Source organism: Dipodomys spectabilis, unplaced genomic scaffold (assembly GCF_019054845.1).
Source record: "Dipodomys spectabilis isolate Male_0828 unplaced genomic scaffold, ASM1905484v1 ptg000289l, whole genome shotgun sequence".
Classification (NCBI taxonomy): Eukaryota; Metazoa; Chordata; class Mammalia; order Rodentia; family Heteromyidae; genus Dipodomys; species Dipodomys spectabilis.
The window spans coordinates 9,547,676-9,562,676 of NW_024870966.1; the positions used below are offsets into that span (position 1 = coordinate 9,547,676).

General features: G+C 46.4%; 1 protein-coding gene across 1 annotated transcript; it reads left to right on the forward strand.

Annotated features, from left to right (window-relative positions):
- The first annotated feature begins 13,145 nt into the window (after nt 1-13,145).
- Nucleotides 13,146-14,144, forward strand: LOC122126833 (extensin-like). The gene has a single exon (XM_042701362.1). It carries the CDS (start codon nt 13,146-13,148, stop codon nt 14,142-14,144), a length of 999 nt encoding a protein of 332 aa, XP_042557296.1.
- The last annotated feature ends 857 nt before the right edge of the window (nt 14,145-15,001 follow it).

Below are 15,001 nucleotides of genomic sequence, written 5' to 3' on the forward strand. Positions count from 1 at the left end.
TCACGGTCTCTCCTGCCCGGGCTGGCTTTGAACCGCGATCCTCAGATCTCAGCCTCCTGAGTAGCTAGGATTACAGGCGTGAGCCACCAGCGCCCGGCTTTGTCTAGTGTTTATCTGGCTGGATAACCCCACTTTCCTGGGAAGCTCCAGGAAGGAGTGTCCCGCAGGGGGGCTTCTGAGGCAGGGGCCTCTAAAGCATGACAGACAGACAGGAGAGTGGGAAGTCGCTCGGCTCACGCCGTCGCTGCTGGCTAAGCAGACCTCGGCGGAAGTCCAGAGAACAAGGCTCCTGCATCTTCGGGTGAGGATGCACCCCACACCCGCATCCCATGTCCCCCTGCAGGGCACGCACGGCCCGCCGCGGGCCCAGTTCACTTCGCTCACGGAGGACGCCTCTCAAAGCAGCCTCTGCGACTGTCAACAGACTAACACTCTACAAACAGCGAAACGCAAGCCCGGGGTCCCGGATCCTTCCGTCTGTGCGAAGATAGCGCACGGAAAGAGACTCAGACTCAGACACAGACACACGCTGGCAAATTCTTGAGTTAAAAAAATAGAAGGGAATTCACCTGTCTCTAGACAGGAATTGAAATATTCATCTCAAGACCAAGCTGGAAGGAGGCTCCAGCCTTCTGTTCTTCAATGCTATGCCAGGAATGAATGCAGACTTCCCAGCAAACTCGACAAGGCAAACAGGCCGAGGCCCTGGAGCTCAGCCTGCAGTCGTGTGTGAGGAAATCACACAAGGAAGATGTTCAGAGAGGAATCTCTCCAAACACGCATGCAAGTTCGCCAGCGAGAGGAAGATGCACTTCAGGTAAATCAAGTCAACCACAGGAGCAAGCGTGGAGGCCTGGCAGAGACATGAAGGCAGCCTGCAAAGTCTGGGGCTAGCTCCTGGGACTCCGGAAGATTCTGGGTGATCACGCTGGTTTAAGCGCCCAGCAGCTGGTGTCAGTCGTGGGGAGGAGGAGAGGAAGTGACAGAGAGAGAGAGAAGGGGGGGCTAAGGCTCCTCAGGTGATTTCAAGGTCAACCAAGCAGGTCTTGTGGTCTATACCCTCCTCTTCCTCCTCACTCCGTTGGATTCTCACACTCAAGAGGAGCTGGTTGTGGTCATCAGCAGACAGAATCTGGGGTTCTGCCTCGGGTCGGACGTCCCCGCCACCGCCCACTGCAGAGACGCCGCCTCAGAGCTCGCCTTTCCGCACGGCCACGCGGTGTGCGGGCCTTCGGAGGCCATGTGTTCCGGAAGGAAGTTGCTTCATCTTTCTGAGACTCAGGTTTCTGCTTCCTGCAGCCGGCCACCCTCCCCTCCCCCCAGCAGTCTTCCCCAGAATCCTCCAAAATCTGTGTTATTAAAAACTATATTTTTCTTATTTATGTAGTTGTACAGAGGGCTTACCACTCCACACATCTGTTTGTGAATACAGCTTCTTCCCTTTCCTTTTCTTTTTCTCTCTTGGTAGTGCAGGATGTTGAACTCAGAGCCTCACTAAGCAAGTGCTCTACTGCTTGAGCCGCCTCCCAGGCCCTGGGTGCTTCTCTTGATTTTCAGGATGACCCAGACCTGCACCCCTGCCTCTGCTTCCCACAGAGGTGGGTTATAGACATGCCTTCGAACCTGTTCCTTGAGATAGGCTCTTTGCTAAGCATTTGCTGGCGCTGGCCTAAAACTTCTGTCCTCCCATTTCTCCCTCCAGAGCGGCTGGGATTACAGGCTCAAGCCACCGCTCCTAGCTTTCTCACGGTCATGCTTAATTAAGGCTCTGGGACGGCTGGTATAGAGCAGCACCTGGTGGAGGGCGGACGGTGCCCTACTGCTCCTGTGTCAGCAGGGAGGCAGGGAGGCCGGGAGGCGGGGAGGCCGGGAGGCAGGGAGCCCTGGGATGGAGGACGGCACCCTTCTGCTCCTGTGTCAGCAGGGAGGCAGGGAGGCCGGGAGGCAGGGAGGCCAGGAGGCAGGGAGGCCGGGAGGCAGGGAGGCTGGGAGGCAGGGAGCCCTGGGAGGGGGCCCGGTCCCTGTGGATGGCCCCACGCGCTGTCCTATGCTGAATAAAAAGCTGTGTTCTCTCAGCAGATGCACAGGAAACAGGGAGAGCGAAGCATTGCACACGCTCCTGTGTTCACGTGTGGAGCATAGGTAGACGGGGAGGGGTGAACTCCGGTGCAGCAGTTGGTGAAAAGACAAATTCAACCTGTTGAGCTGTGTAGTTCCAAGCGACTTTCAACGATTGATTTGCGTTCTCCCGGAAGCCTCTAGAAGCTCCCCATCTGGCCTGACCACCACGGAAGCCATTTGTGTCCTGGCTTTGCACACAGATATAATCTGTTCTCACGGTGTCTGAGGGAGTATAGTGCACTGCAAATCTTGTCAGCCAAGCCCGCCGCTCTGAGCTTCCCAGCAGACGGGGCTGTCTGGGGCGGCACCAAACTGCAATGTGTGGACGCGGCGGAGGGCCGTGGCCTCTGTCTGCCTCCCGTCAGAGGGCCTCACCGCTTCTGCCCGCATCCACGCTTTGGGTTTCTCCCAGCCCTGCACACTGCCGGTCAGGGGCCGCAGGAGACTCTGAGAGCCAGCTCTGGGGGCACCACGCACGGCCCCATCTGGCCTGCTTTGCCTTGTCACCAAGCAGTGGATATGGGTGTGGTTTGGGTTCAGCCAGACTCAGTTTACTGGAGTTGACGTGGGTCAGTTCTGAAGCAGCCACCCCGTGTGCCACCCACCGGCTCTGGCGTGGAGAACCGTGGAATGGATTTGAAGGGCCTGGCTTTGATGGAGGCTCCCGGGCTCCCTGCCCATCCCAGCCCCCAGGACTATGAAAGGACTCCCACCACCCCTACTGTTCCGGAACTGCTGCCGCGACTGGGCCCTGCAGTAGAAGAGCATTTGTTATCCATGTTCCCCTGCTGCACGGGGTGCTGGGGACTCATGCCCCAGTCTACTCAGGAGGCTGAGGCTGGGAGGGTCGAGGTTTGAGGGTGGCCAGGAGGAAACGTCCACGGGTCCTCATCTAAATCCACGGCTGGGTGCAGCAATGGGCACCTGTGACTCCGGACTACACAGAGGCTGATGAATGGCAGTGGTGTCCGAGCAGCCGAGGGGAAAAGCCTAAGAGAATCTTCCAGCAGGAAAGCCTAAAAGCTGGCGGCCTGTGGCTTGCGTGCCCAGGCAGGAAGCATGGCCTTATCCTAAGAACAAGCATGAAAAACAGCACTGGGGTGTGGCATGGCAGCATTATGCCAGGCCCTCAGTTCAAAACCTCAGTACTGAGGGGGTTCCGGGAAGATGGCGGAGGAGAAGCTGGAAGCTGAACAAGCTCTTGCATAGAAAACAGTTTCAGAGTTCCAGTGAACAGTCCCAAGCCAGAGAATCACACCAAGTGTGCCATCACAGGACAGAGAGTTAGTCAAGAGAGGGGAAGCCAAGCAGAAACATCTGAGCGCCTGCCAGCAGCTGCTGTGGCGGCGGCAGGGTCGCGGCAGCTACCACCGCCGCGGGGGCACACCTGAGACACAGTCCGGGACGAAGGAGCCAGACGCAGCGGACGAGCGGATTCTACTCAACACCAGCAAGAACTGACAAGGAGCGGACAACTTCATCCTGCACTTTGCAGACCAGAGACGACCCGGGATCCAAGACTCGGCGTGAGTAGAAGCCCGACTTCCTCACTCCTTCTCTGGGAGCAGAGGAGGGAAGGCCACCCCCCCCCCCCCCAGCACCGGTGATCTCCATCTTGGATACCGACAAAGCTCGGAGGAGCGGCTAGCTCCAGCTCAGGCCTTGGAATAAAACGAGTCATTTAGCAGGTCACAAGAACTTAACGGCGAAGTGACCTCACAGACTCAGTTCCATCCAGGGAAAAGTCACCCAGCTCAGGCGCCAGCCATTGGAGTGGCTCTCCTCACCGGGTAACCAGAGCCAGAGGCTGCCCCTCCCTCTAGCAGCCACCACAATCAATTGAAAAACAGAAACCCTGAGAATGGCTCCAGGCTGGGTGCTGTGAGTTTTTTTCACAAAATAGCCCCAGGGAAAAGCTACTGTTTGTAGAAAGGCCTCAACTCTACCCAGAACCTAGCCTCATCACTGCATCCCCCTCTTTTGTGATTCTCAAAGCAGATCACCCTCCCAGTAAACTAACCTGGGAGGGGGATCTCAAAATCTTGGGTAAAGCAGAGCATTTTTCTGCCTGTTCCAACAAACTGACTTAAGACACCAATCAAGCCACAGGACCTCAAGCTAACCAGAGACTCCAACCAGACTCTGGTTACAGACAAAAGGGAGATACAGGACTCTTCCCACCCCTCCCAAAAAAAAAAAAAAAAAAATCAAAGAACTTTTTTTTTTCTTCTTCTTCTTTTCTTTTTTCTTTTTTTGTTTTGTTTTTTTTTCGTCTTTTGTTACCTTATATATATAAAAATTTTTTTTTTTGCTTTTCTAAAACTTTTATTAATCTTTAATTTTTGCCTCTTCTGAAAAAATAATTGTTTTCCATTAACTTTTTTTTTTCTTTCTCCTCTTATAATTTTTATTTTAGGAATACGTGAATGTGTGTTTTCCTTTCTTTTCTTGTCTTCTTTCTCTTTTTCTTTCATTCTTAATTATCTTTTTGTTTTTTGTCTAGCTCTACTGAATTTCTGATCTTTTCTTCTCACTCTCCTATCCTTTCCATCTTTTCCTCTTTGTTCTTCTTTATATGACTTAACTCTTGTCCTGCACATCCTCAGATAAACCCGTAGTTAACCAGTAGACCCTATCCCCCATTGTGTACACACATAATCCACAAACTTATTACTCAATTCAAAACCTCTGAGACTTAAATTCATTAATAGCAGTACTACCTCTTTATACCTATATAATATTTTAACCATTTTTTTAAAGTTTTTCACATCTCCTCTATGTCCCTCCCTTTCTCTCAACATATTCATATTCCTCTATAAATAGATGGTCCTTTAATCTCTAAAATAACATTAATTTTTACGTTTTTTTTTTTCTGGTCTCTTTTCATTCCCCTTTCCCTTTCTTCTTTTTCTCTCTCTCTCTCTACTTGCATCCTACCCAACCTATTTCCTGCATTGTGATTAGGACATAGTTAACTCTCCCTGTGCCTCCCCACACCAATCTATTCCTATTTTTTACCCACATCTCTCCCTAACCCTAATAATTTCTGGTTTTCCAAATTCTTCTCTGTGGTTCGAAGCCCTTTAACATATAGTTGTTTGATGTTGAATAGATGTATCTGTTGAACTAGATTGTATCTGTAGACTATTGACTGTACAAATGCAAACTTTGGTTGATGGTTGCCTTAAGATAGTGTTCTAGCACAAAACTGGTGCTATCTTCATCTCAAATGGGCAGAGTAAGCTGGAAAAACACAAGAAAAATGGCAAATTCGGGTATCTCAATTCCCAATCTTGATAATCAGGGGTTAGAAGAGATAATGAATAATCCAGAGGAGAGTTCCCAAACAGCTCTACAAACACTGGTGGCAAACATGATAAATGAAAAGTTTGACAATGTACAAAGGACTCTGTATGAGCGTGATAGGGAGAGAGAGGAGGCATCCCAGAAGTTTATACAGGAATATCATAAGCGTGAGGAAGCTACTCAAAAACTGATACAGGATTTGCGTGAAAAACTTGAGAATACTCAAAGAGAAAGGGAGGAATGGCGTGAGCAGGCTGAGAACACTCAAAGAGATCTGCAGGAATCCCACGAACGGGAGGAAGCTAATCAAAGAGTAATACAGGAATTGAGAGACCAGGTAGAGAACACACAAAGATCACTAAAGGCATTCATGGAATCCATTAACAAAGAGCTGAAGGAAGTCAGGGAGACCACAAAGGGAATGCTGAATGGAACCCAACAGAAGGAATGGGAGCCCAAAGAAACCATAACCAATCAACTAAGCGATTTGAGGACAAACACTGAACACCAAATTAAGGAAGTAAAGAAATTCATACAAGACCTAAAACAGAGCTTCAACAAAGAACTTGAAGCCATCAAAGCTGACCAACTAGAAGGAAAAGAGATAAAAAACAAAGTAGAGAGTCTTGACAGCAGGTTAGACCATGCAGAAGATCGAATCTCAGGGATTGAAGACAGCCTAGATATTATAGAGAAAGAACATACAACCATCCAAGACAAGTCCAAGAAATATGATAGATCTATCCAACACCTGGAAGACACCATCAGAAGGCCTAATCTAAGGATAATGGGTGTAGAGGAGCACCTAGAAACAGAAGTTAATGGTCTAGGAAATTTGTTTAACAGGATCCTAGCAGAGAACTTCCCAAACATGCAAAAAGATAGGCCTGTCCAGATACAAGAAGCCTTTAGAACCCCAAATAGACCAGACCAGAATAGGACATCCCACCACCACATTATAATCCACACAGGATCAACTCAGAAAAAGGAAAAGATCCTTAAAGCTGTCAGAGAGAAAAGGGTAATCACTTATAAAGGGAAACCAATTAGAATCACCTCAGATTTCTCAGCAGAGACAATCAAAGCAAGAAGAGCCTGGAATGATGTATGCCATGCCCTAAAAACAAACAACTATCAACCAAGAATACTGTACCCAGCTAAACTCTCCTTCATAACTGAAGGCCAAATAAAAACCTTCCATAGCAAAGAAAAATTGAAACAATACATCTCCACCAAACCAGCCCTACAAAAGATTCTTAAAGATGTCCTACACATAGAAAACCAACAAGACCGCAATAAAGACCAAGAAACTGCACCCAAACTGAGAATCCAAGAACCATAGGAAGAACCCAGTTTTCGCAGCCCCCAAGAAGGTAGATAACTTGGCAGGAACTCCCAAATACCTCTCAGTCCTATCTCTTAATGTTAACGGACTGAACTCTCCAATTAAGCGACATAGACTGTCTAGTTGGATTAAAAAACAAGACCCTTCTATCTGCTGCCTGCAGGAGTCACATCTTGCCCATAAAAACAAACACATTTTCAATGTTAAAGGCTGGAACAAAATCTACCAAGCAAACGGACCGCATAAACAGGCAGGAGTTGCAATCCTAATATCAGATAAAATACACTTCAAATTAAAATTCGTGAAAAGAGATAAAGAAGGTCGCTACATACTAATTAAAGGATCTCTCCTTCAGGAGGATATTACAATTCTAAATATCTATTCGCCAAACAATGGAGCACCCAAATTTATCAAAGAAACACTACTTTCCCTCAAATCCCATATAGATCCAAAGACATTAATTGTTGGGGATTTTAACACACCACTCTCCCCACTAGATAGATCAACTCGGCAAAAACTCAACAGAGAATCCACAGAACTAAACAGCTGCATAGATCAACTAGACTTAACAGACATTTACCGAACATTTCACCCAGCAGCATCAGAATACACGTTTTTCTCAGCAGCACATGGAACGTTTTCTAAAATAGACCACATTTTAGGCCACAAAGCAAACTTGTCTAAATTCAGAAACATTGAAGTTATACCTTGCATTCTCTCTGACCACAAGGGAATAAAATTAGAACTCAACACCAAAAGCCACCAAAGAAAGTCCGGTATCACATGGAGGCTGAACAACACACTGCTGAATCATGAGTGGGTCATGGAAGAGATTAGAAAGGAAATTCAAATGTTCATGCTATTCAACAAAAATGAACACACAAAATACCAGCTCCTCTGGGACACAGCAAAGGCAGTACTCAGAGGCAAGTTTATAGCTCTGAGCTCCTACATCAACAAATTGGAGAGATCTGAAACTAACAATTTAATGACACATCTAAACCTCCTTGAAAAAGAGCAGCAAGATAAACCCCAATCCCGTAGACGGAAAGAAATAATCAAAATTAAATCAGAATTAAATGAATTAGAATCCAAAAAAACTATAGAAAGAATCAACAAAACAAAGAGTTGGTTCTTCGAAAAACTTAACAAAATTGACAGACCCTTAGCAAATCTTATCAGAAAAAGAAGAGAACACACCCAAATTAATAAACTCAGAGATGAGAATGGAAACATCACCACAGAGACAACCAAGATTCAGAACATTATAAGGGAATACTTCTCAAAACTTTATGCTAATAAGTTTGAGAACTTGACAGAAATGGACCTCTTCCTAGCAAATATTGACATGCCAAAACTAAACCAAGATGAGTTAAACTATCTTAACAGGCCCATATCAAGCATTGAAATAGAAACAGCAATAAGAGACCTCCCAGCTAAGAAAAGTCCAGGACCAGATGGTTTTACAGCAGAATTTTACAAGGCCTTCAAAGCAGAGCTCACACCAATTCTCCTCCAACTCTTCAATGAAATTGGAAGAGAAAGCTCACTACCGAACACATTCTATGAAGCCATCATAACCCTCATCCCAAAACCAGGCAGGGATTCATCAAAGAAAGAGAACTACAGACCCATTTCTTTGATGAACATTGATGCAAAACTTCTCAACAAAATTTTGGCCAATCGACTTCAACAATTCATCCAAAAAATCATACACCACGATCAAACAGGATTCATTTCAGGGATGCAAAGCTGGTTCAATATACGCAAATCAATTAATATTATTCATCACATCAACAAGAGCAAGAATAAGAACCACATGGTTATCTCAATAGACACAGAAAAAGCATTCGACAAGATCCAACACCCCTTTATGATGAAGGTTTTGGAAAAATTAGGAATCCATGGAACATTCCTCAATACAATAAAGGCTGTATATGACAAACCTACAGCCAGCATTATACTCAATGGTGAAAAACTAAAGCCATTTCCTCTTAACTCAGGAACAAGACAAGGATGCCCACTCTCTCCACTTCTCTTCAATCTAGTATTAGAATACCTAGCTACAGCAATAAGACAAGATGCAGACATAAAGGGGATCCAAATAGGGAAAGAAGAAATAAAACTCTCCCTCTTTGCAGATGACATGATCTTGTATTTAAAGAATCCCATAGACTCCACTCCCAAATTACTCAAGCTGATTCAAAACTTTGGCAAAGTAGCAGGTTATAAAATTAACCCCCAAAAATCAATGGCTTTTCTGTATGCCAACAATGAGAAAAGTGTGGCTGAAATTAGGAAAGCAACTCCATTTGTAATAGCCCCACAAAAAATAAAATACCTAGGAATTAACTTAACTAAAGAAGTGAAGGACCTCTATGATGAAAACTTTAAAATCTTGAAAAAGGAAATCAACACAGAACTTAAAAAATGGCAAAACCTCCCATGCTCCTGGATTGGAAAGATTAACATCGTGAAAATGGCAATACTTCCCAAGGCTATCTACAAATTCAACGCAATACCTATCAAAATTCCACCCTCATTCTTCAAGGAAATAGAAGAGACAATCCAAAAATTCATATGGAACAATAAAAGACCCCGAATAGCAAAAACACTCCTCAACGGAAAGAACACGGCTGGAGGAATATCAATACCAAATTTCAAACTCTACTATAAAGCCATAGTAATCAAAACAGCTTGGTATTGGCATAAGAACAGACCTCAGGACCAATGGAATAGAATTGAAAACCCAGAAATGAACCTACAGACCTATAGCCATCTAATCTTCGATAAGGGAGCTAAAACAATAGAATGGAAGACAGACAGCCTCTTCAGTAAATGGTGCTGGCAAAACTGGTTAACTACATGTAGAAAACTAAAGCTAGATCCTTATATATCACCCTGCACCAGAATCAACTCCAAATGGATCAAAGACCTTGAACTCAAAGCAGACACTCTGAAAACATTACAGGATGGAATAGGAGAAACCCTGGGTCTCCTTGGCTCAGGCCGAAATTTTCTGAATAGAGACCCGGAAACACAACAAATCAAAGAAAGGTTGGACAAATGGGATTGTATAAGGTTGCAGAGCTTCTGCAGGGCAAATGACATAGCTAGCAAGATCAATAGAAATCCCACGGACTGGGAGAAGATCTTTACTAGCCATACAACGGACAAGGGTCTCATATCTAAAATATACTTGGAACTCAAAAAATTAAACCACCCAACAACAAATCCTCAAAGAAACAACTGCCCAATAAGTAAGTGGGCGAAAGACTTAAAGAGAAGCTTCTCTGAAGAAGAAAGAAGGATGGCCAATAGACACATGAAGAAATGTTCAACATCCCTAGCCATAAAAGAAATGCAAATCAAAACAACATTGAGATACCACCTCACTCCAGTTAGAACAGCAAAAATCAAGAACTCTAACAACAACAGATGCTGGAGGGGATGTGGACAGAAAGGAACCTTACTTCATTGTTGGTGGGAATGTAAACTTGTTCAACCACTTTGGAAAGCAGTATGGAGGTTCCTCAAAAGACTTCACATAGAACTCCCCTATGACCCAGCAATCCCACTTTTGGGCATTTACCCTAATGTTTACAAAAAAGACCACACTAAAGCTACCAGCACAACTATGTTTATTGCAGCATTATTTACCATAGCTAAGATATGGAACCAACCCAGATGCCCCTCAATAGATGAATGGATCAAGAAAATGTGGTATATATACACAATGGAATTCTATGCCTCCATCAGAAAGAATGACATTGCCCCATTTGTTAGGAAATGGAAAGGCTTGGAAAAAATTATATTAAGTGAAGTAAGCCAGGCCCAAAGAAACATAGGTCCCATGGTTTCCCTTATTTGCAATATCTAGTATAGGTATGAGTCAAGCGGAAAAAGTCAGAGAATGTGATGTTAGGAAAACGAACCCTCAAATATGTATTTTAATGTTTTTGTTTCTTTCATGCATGTGTTACTAACACATTTATAAGATTATTTCTTGGTTGCTTTGTATGTCCCTCCCCCACAGTGTAACCCCTGCTTTCACTATATTTGATGTCAGTATAACATGTGGAGGAGATGGGGACAAACAAGTCGTTTAAGGATTCAGGTGGACCTGTTGCAACAATGAGAAGTACAAAATGTCATGTCAAAACCAGCTTTCAATGTCGGAGGGGGGGGTGAGGGGGGGTATGATTGGGTGGGGGGGAGGGGGGAGGCTGGGAAGGGAGGTGAAGGGTAAACAAAGGAGGAGGCTGCAATGCTTGGTAAGAAATGTATGCATTATCCTGACCATGTAATTGTAACCCCTCTGTACAGTATGTTCTCAAATAAAATAAAATAAAATTAAAAAAAAAAAAAAACCTCAGTACTGCCAAAGAACAAAGAACCAAAGCCAAAAAACAAAACAAAGCAAAAAATAGAAGAATGATATTAATTTCTCCCAGTGGCTCACAGCAAACCCATTTCCTGCAAGACTCACAAGCAATTCTGCGCATTTGGTCATCTATATAAGATGAAGTGAGAACCTGCTCAGATTGTTTTCTTTGCATTAATCAATATGTGATTATGTTACGATGTTAAATTACATGAACACTGACCTTCAGGGGCTAAAATATGAAGTGATGTGTGCAGAGACTCACAAAGCAGCGTGTCTAAATCACAAGTTCTGCGAATCGTGCATGAAGCCAAATTAATTTCACGTGTAGGCTGTTATGGGTCTGCTCTGTGCTGGCAGCGCAAGGAAGGAAATCAGATTTGCACTCAGAGGAGAAGAGCTGAGCGCTGCATCCTGGCATCCCCAGGTGCAGGAGGTCATGTTCCCTGGAGCTGATCCTTCAGGGGTGCTGGTTCCCCTGGAAACACGGAGCCCCGGGGAGAATGTCAGACCTTCCACAGGAAGACGGGAGCAACTTCACCTGACCTGTTCCCATTCCATGTACACATTGATCCCATTTATATCTGAATGTGTCTACCTAGGGCTGTGAATGGTAATTTACAAACTAGGTGTCAGCTGACAAATCCCTGATGCTGCGAGTACTTGGAAAACGCTTGGCTGTCTGAGCTCCCGGGTCTCTGGGGCAGGCTGAAGAGGAGAAGCAGGCCGGGCTGTTCCAGGACCTGACCCAGATCTCAGAGGAACAGAAAGGCTGCTCCTCCTCTACTGTGTTTCTATAGAGACTTCGAGAAAGCCAGTGGATTTCTGCTAAATCCTTCTCCTGGGGACATGAGCTATTTTGTTCATTTTCCAATGCTAGACCCTACTCCAAAGCTTGGTCAAAAATTCCTACACAAGTTCCTGTGTCTGGGTTGCTGTGTGTTTGTGCTGTGATTCCCTGCGTCCTGAGCCTCCTGGTGGCCGCGGAGCCTGTGAGCTGTGCAGGGGGCTGCGTCCACGCGGAAGAGCCCGGGCTCCCAGCGTCTCCTATGAGGCGTGGTTGGGAGCCCTGAGGGGGCGTGCCTTGGGACGCAGTGTGGCCTGGGCTCCAGGCCACAAGCACTCCTCCCTCCCCCATGGTTCCCAAGGCCACCCTGGCCCATGAGCAAGCGGAGGCTAACTTCTGCTAAGAAAAATTGCATGGTAGTGAAAACATGGGAAGAAGCCAAATGCCCACCTGTAGAAAACAGATCCATCCACCCGGGCACAAGCATGCTGTGAATAAATTACTGACATCCGAGAAGCAAGTGCACTAATATACCCAGTGTGATGTGGGAGAACAGCTCAGTCTTCTCTGGTGTAAACAGAGAAGTACTTTGTGGCCATCAAGACAATTAAAACCCACGCACCCAAGGTACACATCACGCTTGGTGAACGACTGAGCCCCAAAAGATCCCGTGCAAGTATTCTGTTTTTACAAATTTAAATTAAAGAATTGAGGTACTCCATTTTATCAATTAAAAATGACTATAAGTCATCAGTTTAGGTGTAAGCGAACAATATGAAGTATATAAGCAGGAAAATAAAAACACGGCATGTGACTGCAGACAGTGTCAGCTTTGGGTCCATAGACGGCAGGGTAGAAGACATTTTAGTCAAGATAGACTCATAGCTACTTTCACAAACAACCAAATGCAATGTCACAGGCTGAGTTTTGTGGAGGCCCGGACTCCAGGGTGAGCGGGGGGTCAGCCTCCTGTGTCTGCAGCCGTGGCTGCTCTGCCCTGGGCACCTCTGGTGCCTCCCTGCAGTGAGCTTCCAGATGCTTCCGTTTTCCTGGTTCTCTGGTGCCCGAGGGTGCTGGCAGGCATTCACATCCACGGAGTCTGTTCTCCTCACAGGGCTGCTTCTGTTCAGGCCGGAGGACTTGAGCCCAGCCCCCCTGCCACGCCACAGAGAAACAATATCCCCAGAACCAGCCCCCCTGCCATGCCACGGAGAAACAATACCCCCAGAACCAGCCAATACCCCTGCCACACCACGGAGAAACAATACCCCCAGAACCAGCCACCCCCAGCCAGCCACGGAGAAACAATACCCCCAGAACCACCCCTCTGCCACGCCACGGAGAAACAATACCCCCAGAACCAGCCCCCTGCCATGCCACGGAGAAACAATATCCCCAGAACCAGCCCCCTGCTACACCACAGAGAAACAATATCCCCAGAACCACCCCCCCGCCACACCACGGAGAAACAATACCCCCAGAACCAGCCCCCCTGCCACGCCATGGAGAAACAATACCCCCAGAACCAGCCCCCTGCCACGCCACGGAGAAACAATACCCCCAGAACCAGCCCCCTGCCACGCCATGGAGAAACAATACCCCCAGAACCAGCCACCCCCCAGCCAGCCACAGAGAAACAATACCCCCAGAACCAGCCACCCCCAGCCAGCCATGGAGAAACAATACCCCCAGAACCAGCCAACCCCCAGCCAGCCATGGAGAAACAATACCCCCAAAACCAGACCCCTGCTACACCACAGAGAAACAATACCCCCAGAACCAGCCCCCCGCCACGCCACAGAGAAACAATACCCGCAAAACCAGCCCCCTGCCACGCCATGGAGAAACAATACCCCCAGAACCAGCCACCCCCCAGCCAGCCACAGAGAAACAATACCCCCAGAACCAGCCCCCCCGCCACGCCACAGAGAAACAATACCCCCAGAACCAGTTCCCCGCCACACCACAGAGAAACAATACCCCCAGAACCAGCCCCCAGCCATGCCACGGAGAAACAATACCCCCAGAACCAGCCACCCCCCAGCCAGCCATGGAGAAACAATACCCCCAGAACCAGCCACCCCCCAGCCAGCCATGGAGAAACAATACCCCCAGAACCAGCCACCCCCTGCCATGCCATGGAGAAACAATACCCCCAGAACCAAATGATGACTGATACCAGGAGAGAAGAAAAACAATAATTGGCTCAACATGGATACAAAAAATAATTATGTTTTAGCTTGCCTCATACCTGTAATCCTAGCTACTCAGGAGGCTAAGATTGAGGGTCACAGCTCAAAGCCAACTGGACATGAAAGTCTGCAAAACTATAAACTCCAATGAACTGCCAGAAAACTGGAAGTGGAGCTGTAGCTCAAGTTGTAAAGTGCCAGCCTTGAGCAAAAAAGCTCAGGAACAGTGGCCAGGCCCTAAGGCCCCCAGGACCGGCACATACACATACACAAAGAGATTTTAAAATGTCAAATTAAATAGATTTGTAAGTATAACCAGGCACTTAGTGTGGAGCTTTCCCCAGCCACTTCAGCTGCTTCCGAATGTGCAAAGTTCTGCAGGCTTCCTGATCAGAGACGAAAGTTACCACTACAGAATACTGCAAACCTTTCCTAGAAATTTCTCCACATGTTGCCTATGATCACAGTGTGGTTTCAATACAAGCATGATTCTATTTCTCTTCTCCCTCAAGCCAACACTCACTGAATCCATCCCTTTCCAATCATATATATTGACACCCTGATATATGAAGAAATAAATCATATTTCTAGGGAGAAATTTTTGAACATAATTAAAGTCGATCAGCTCCTGGTTGAATACGAAAGAGTCTTAGTTTCCACAGAAACTAAGGGTATGACAGCTTCAGGGTTTGACAGTTCACTTTAGAGCAGAAAAACCCCAAAAAGATGAATTCTAATTCTATGAATAACACACACATAGACGGATCCATATACATACAAGAGTCCTTTGAGAGTTGCTATTGATGATCTATGAAGGATTATTAGCTTGTCAAACTTTCTTTCTTTGCCACTGACAAGTTTAATAG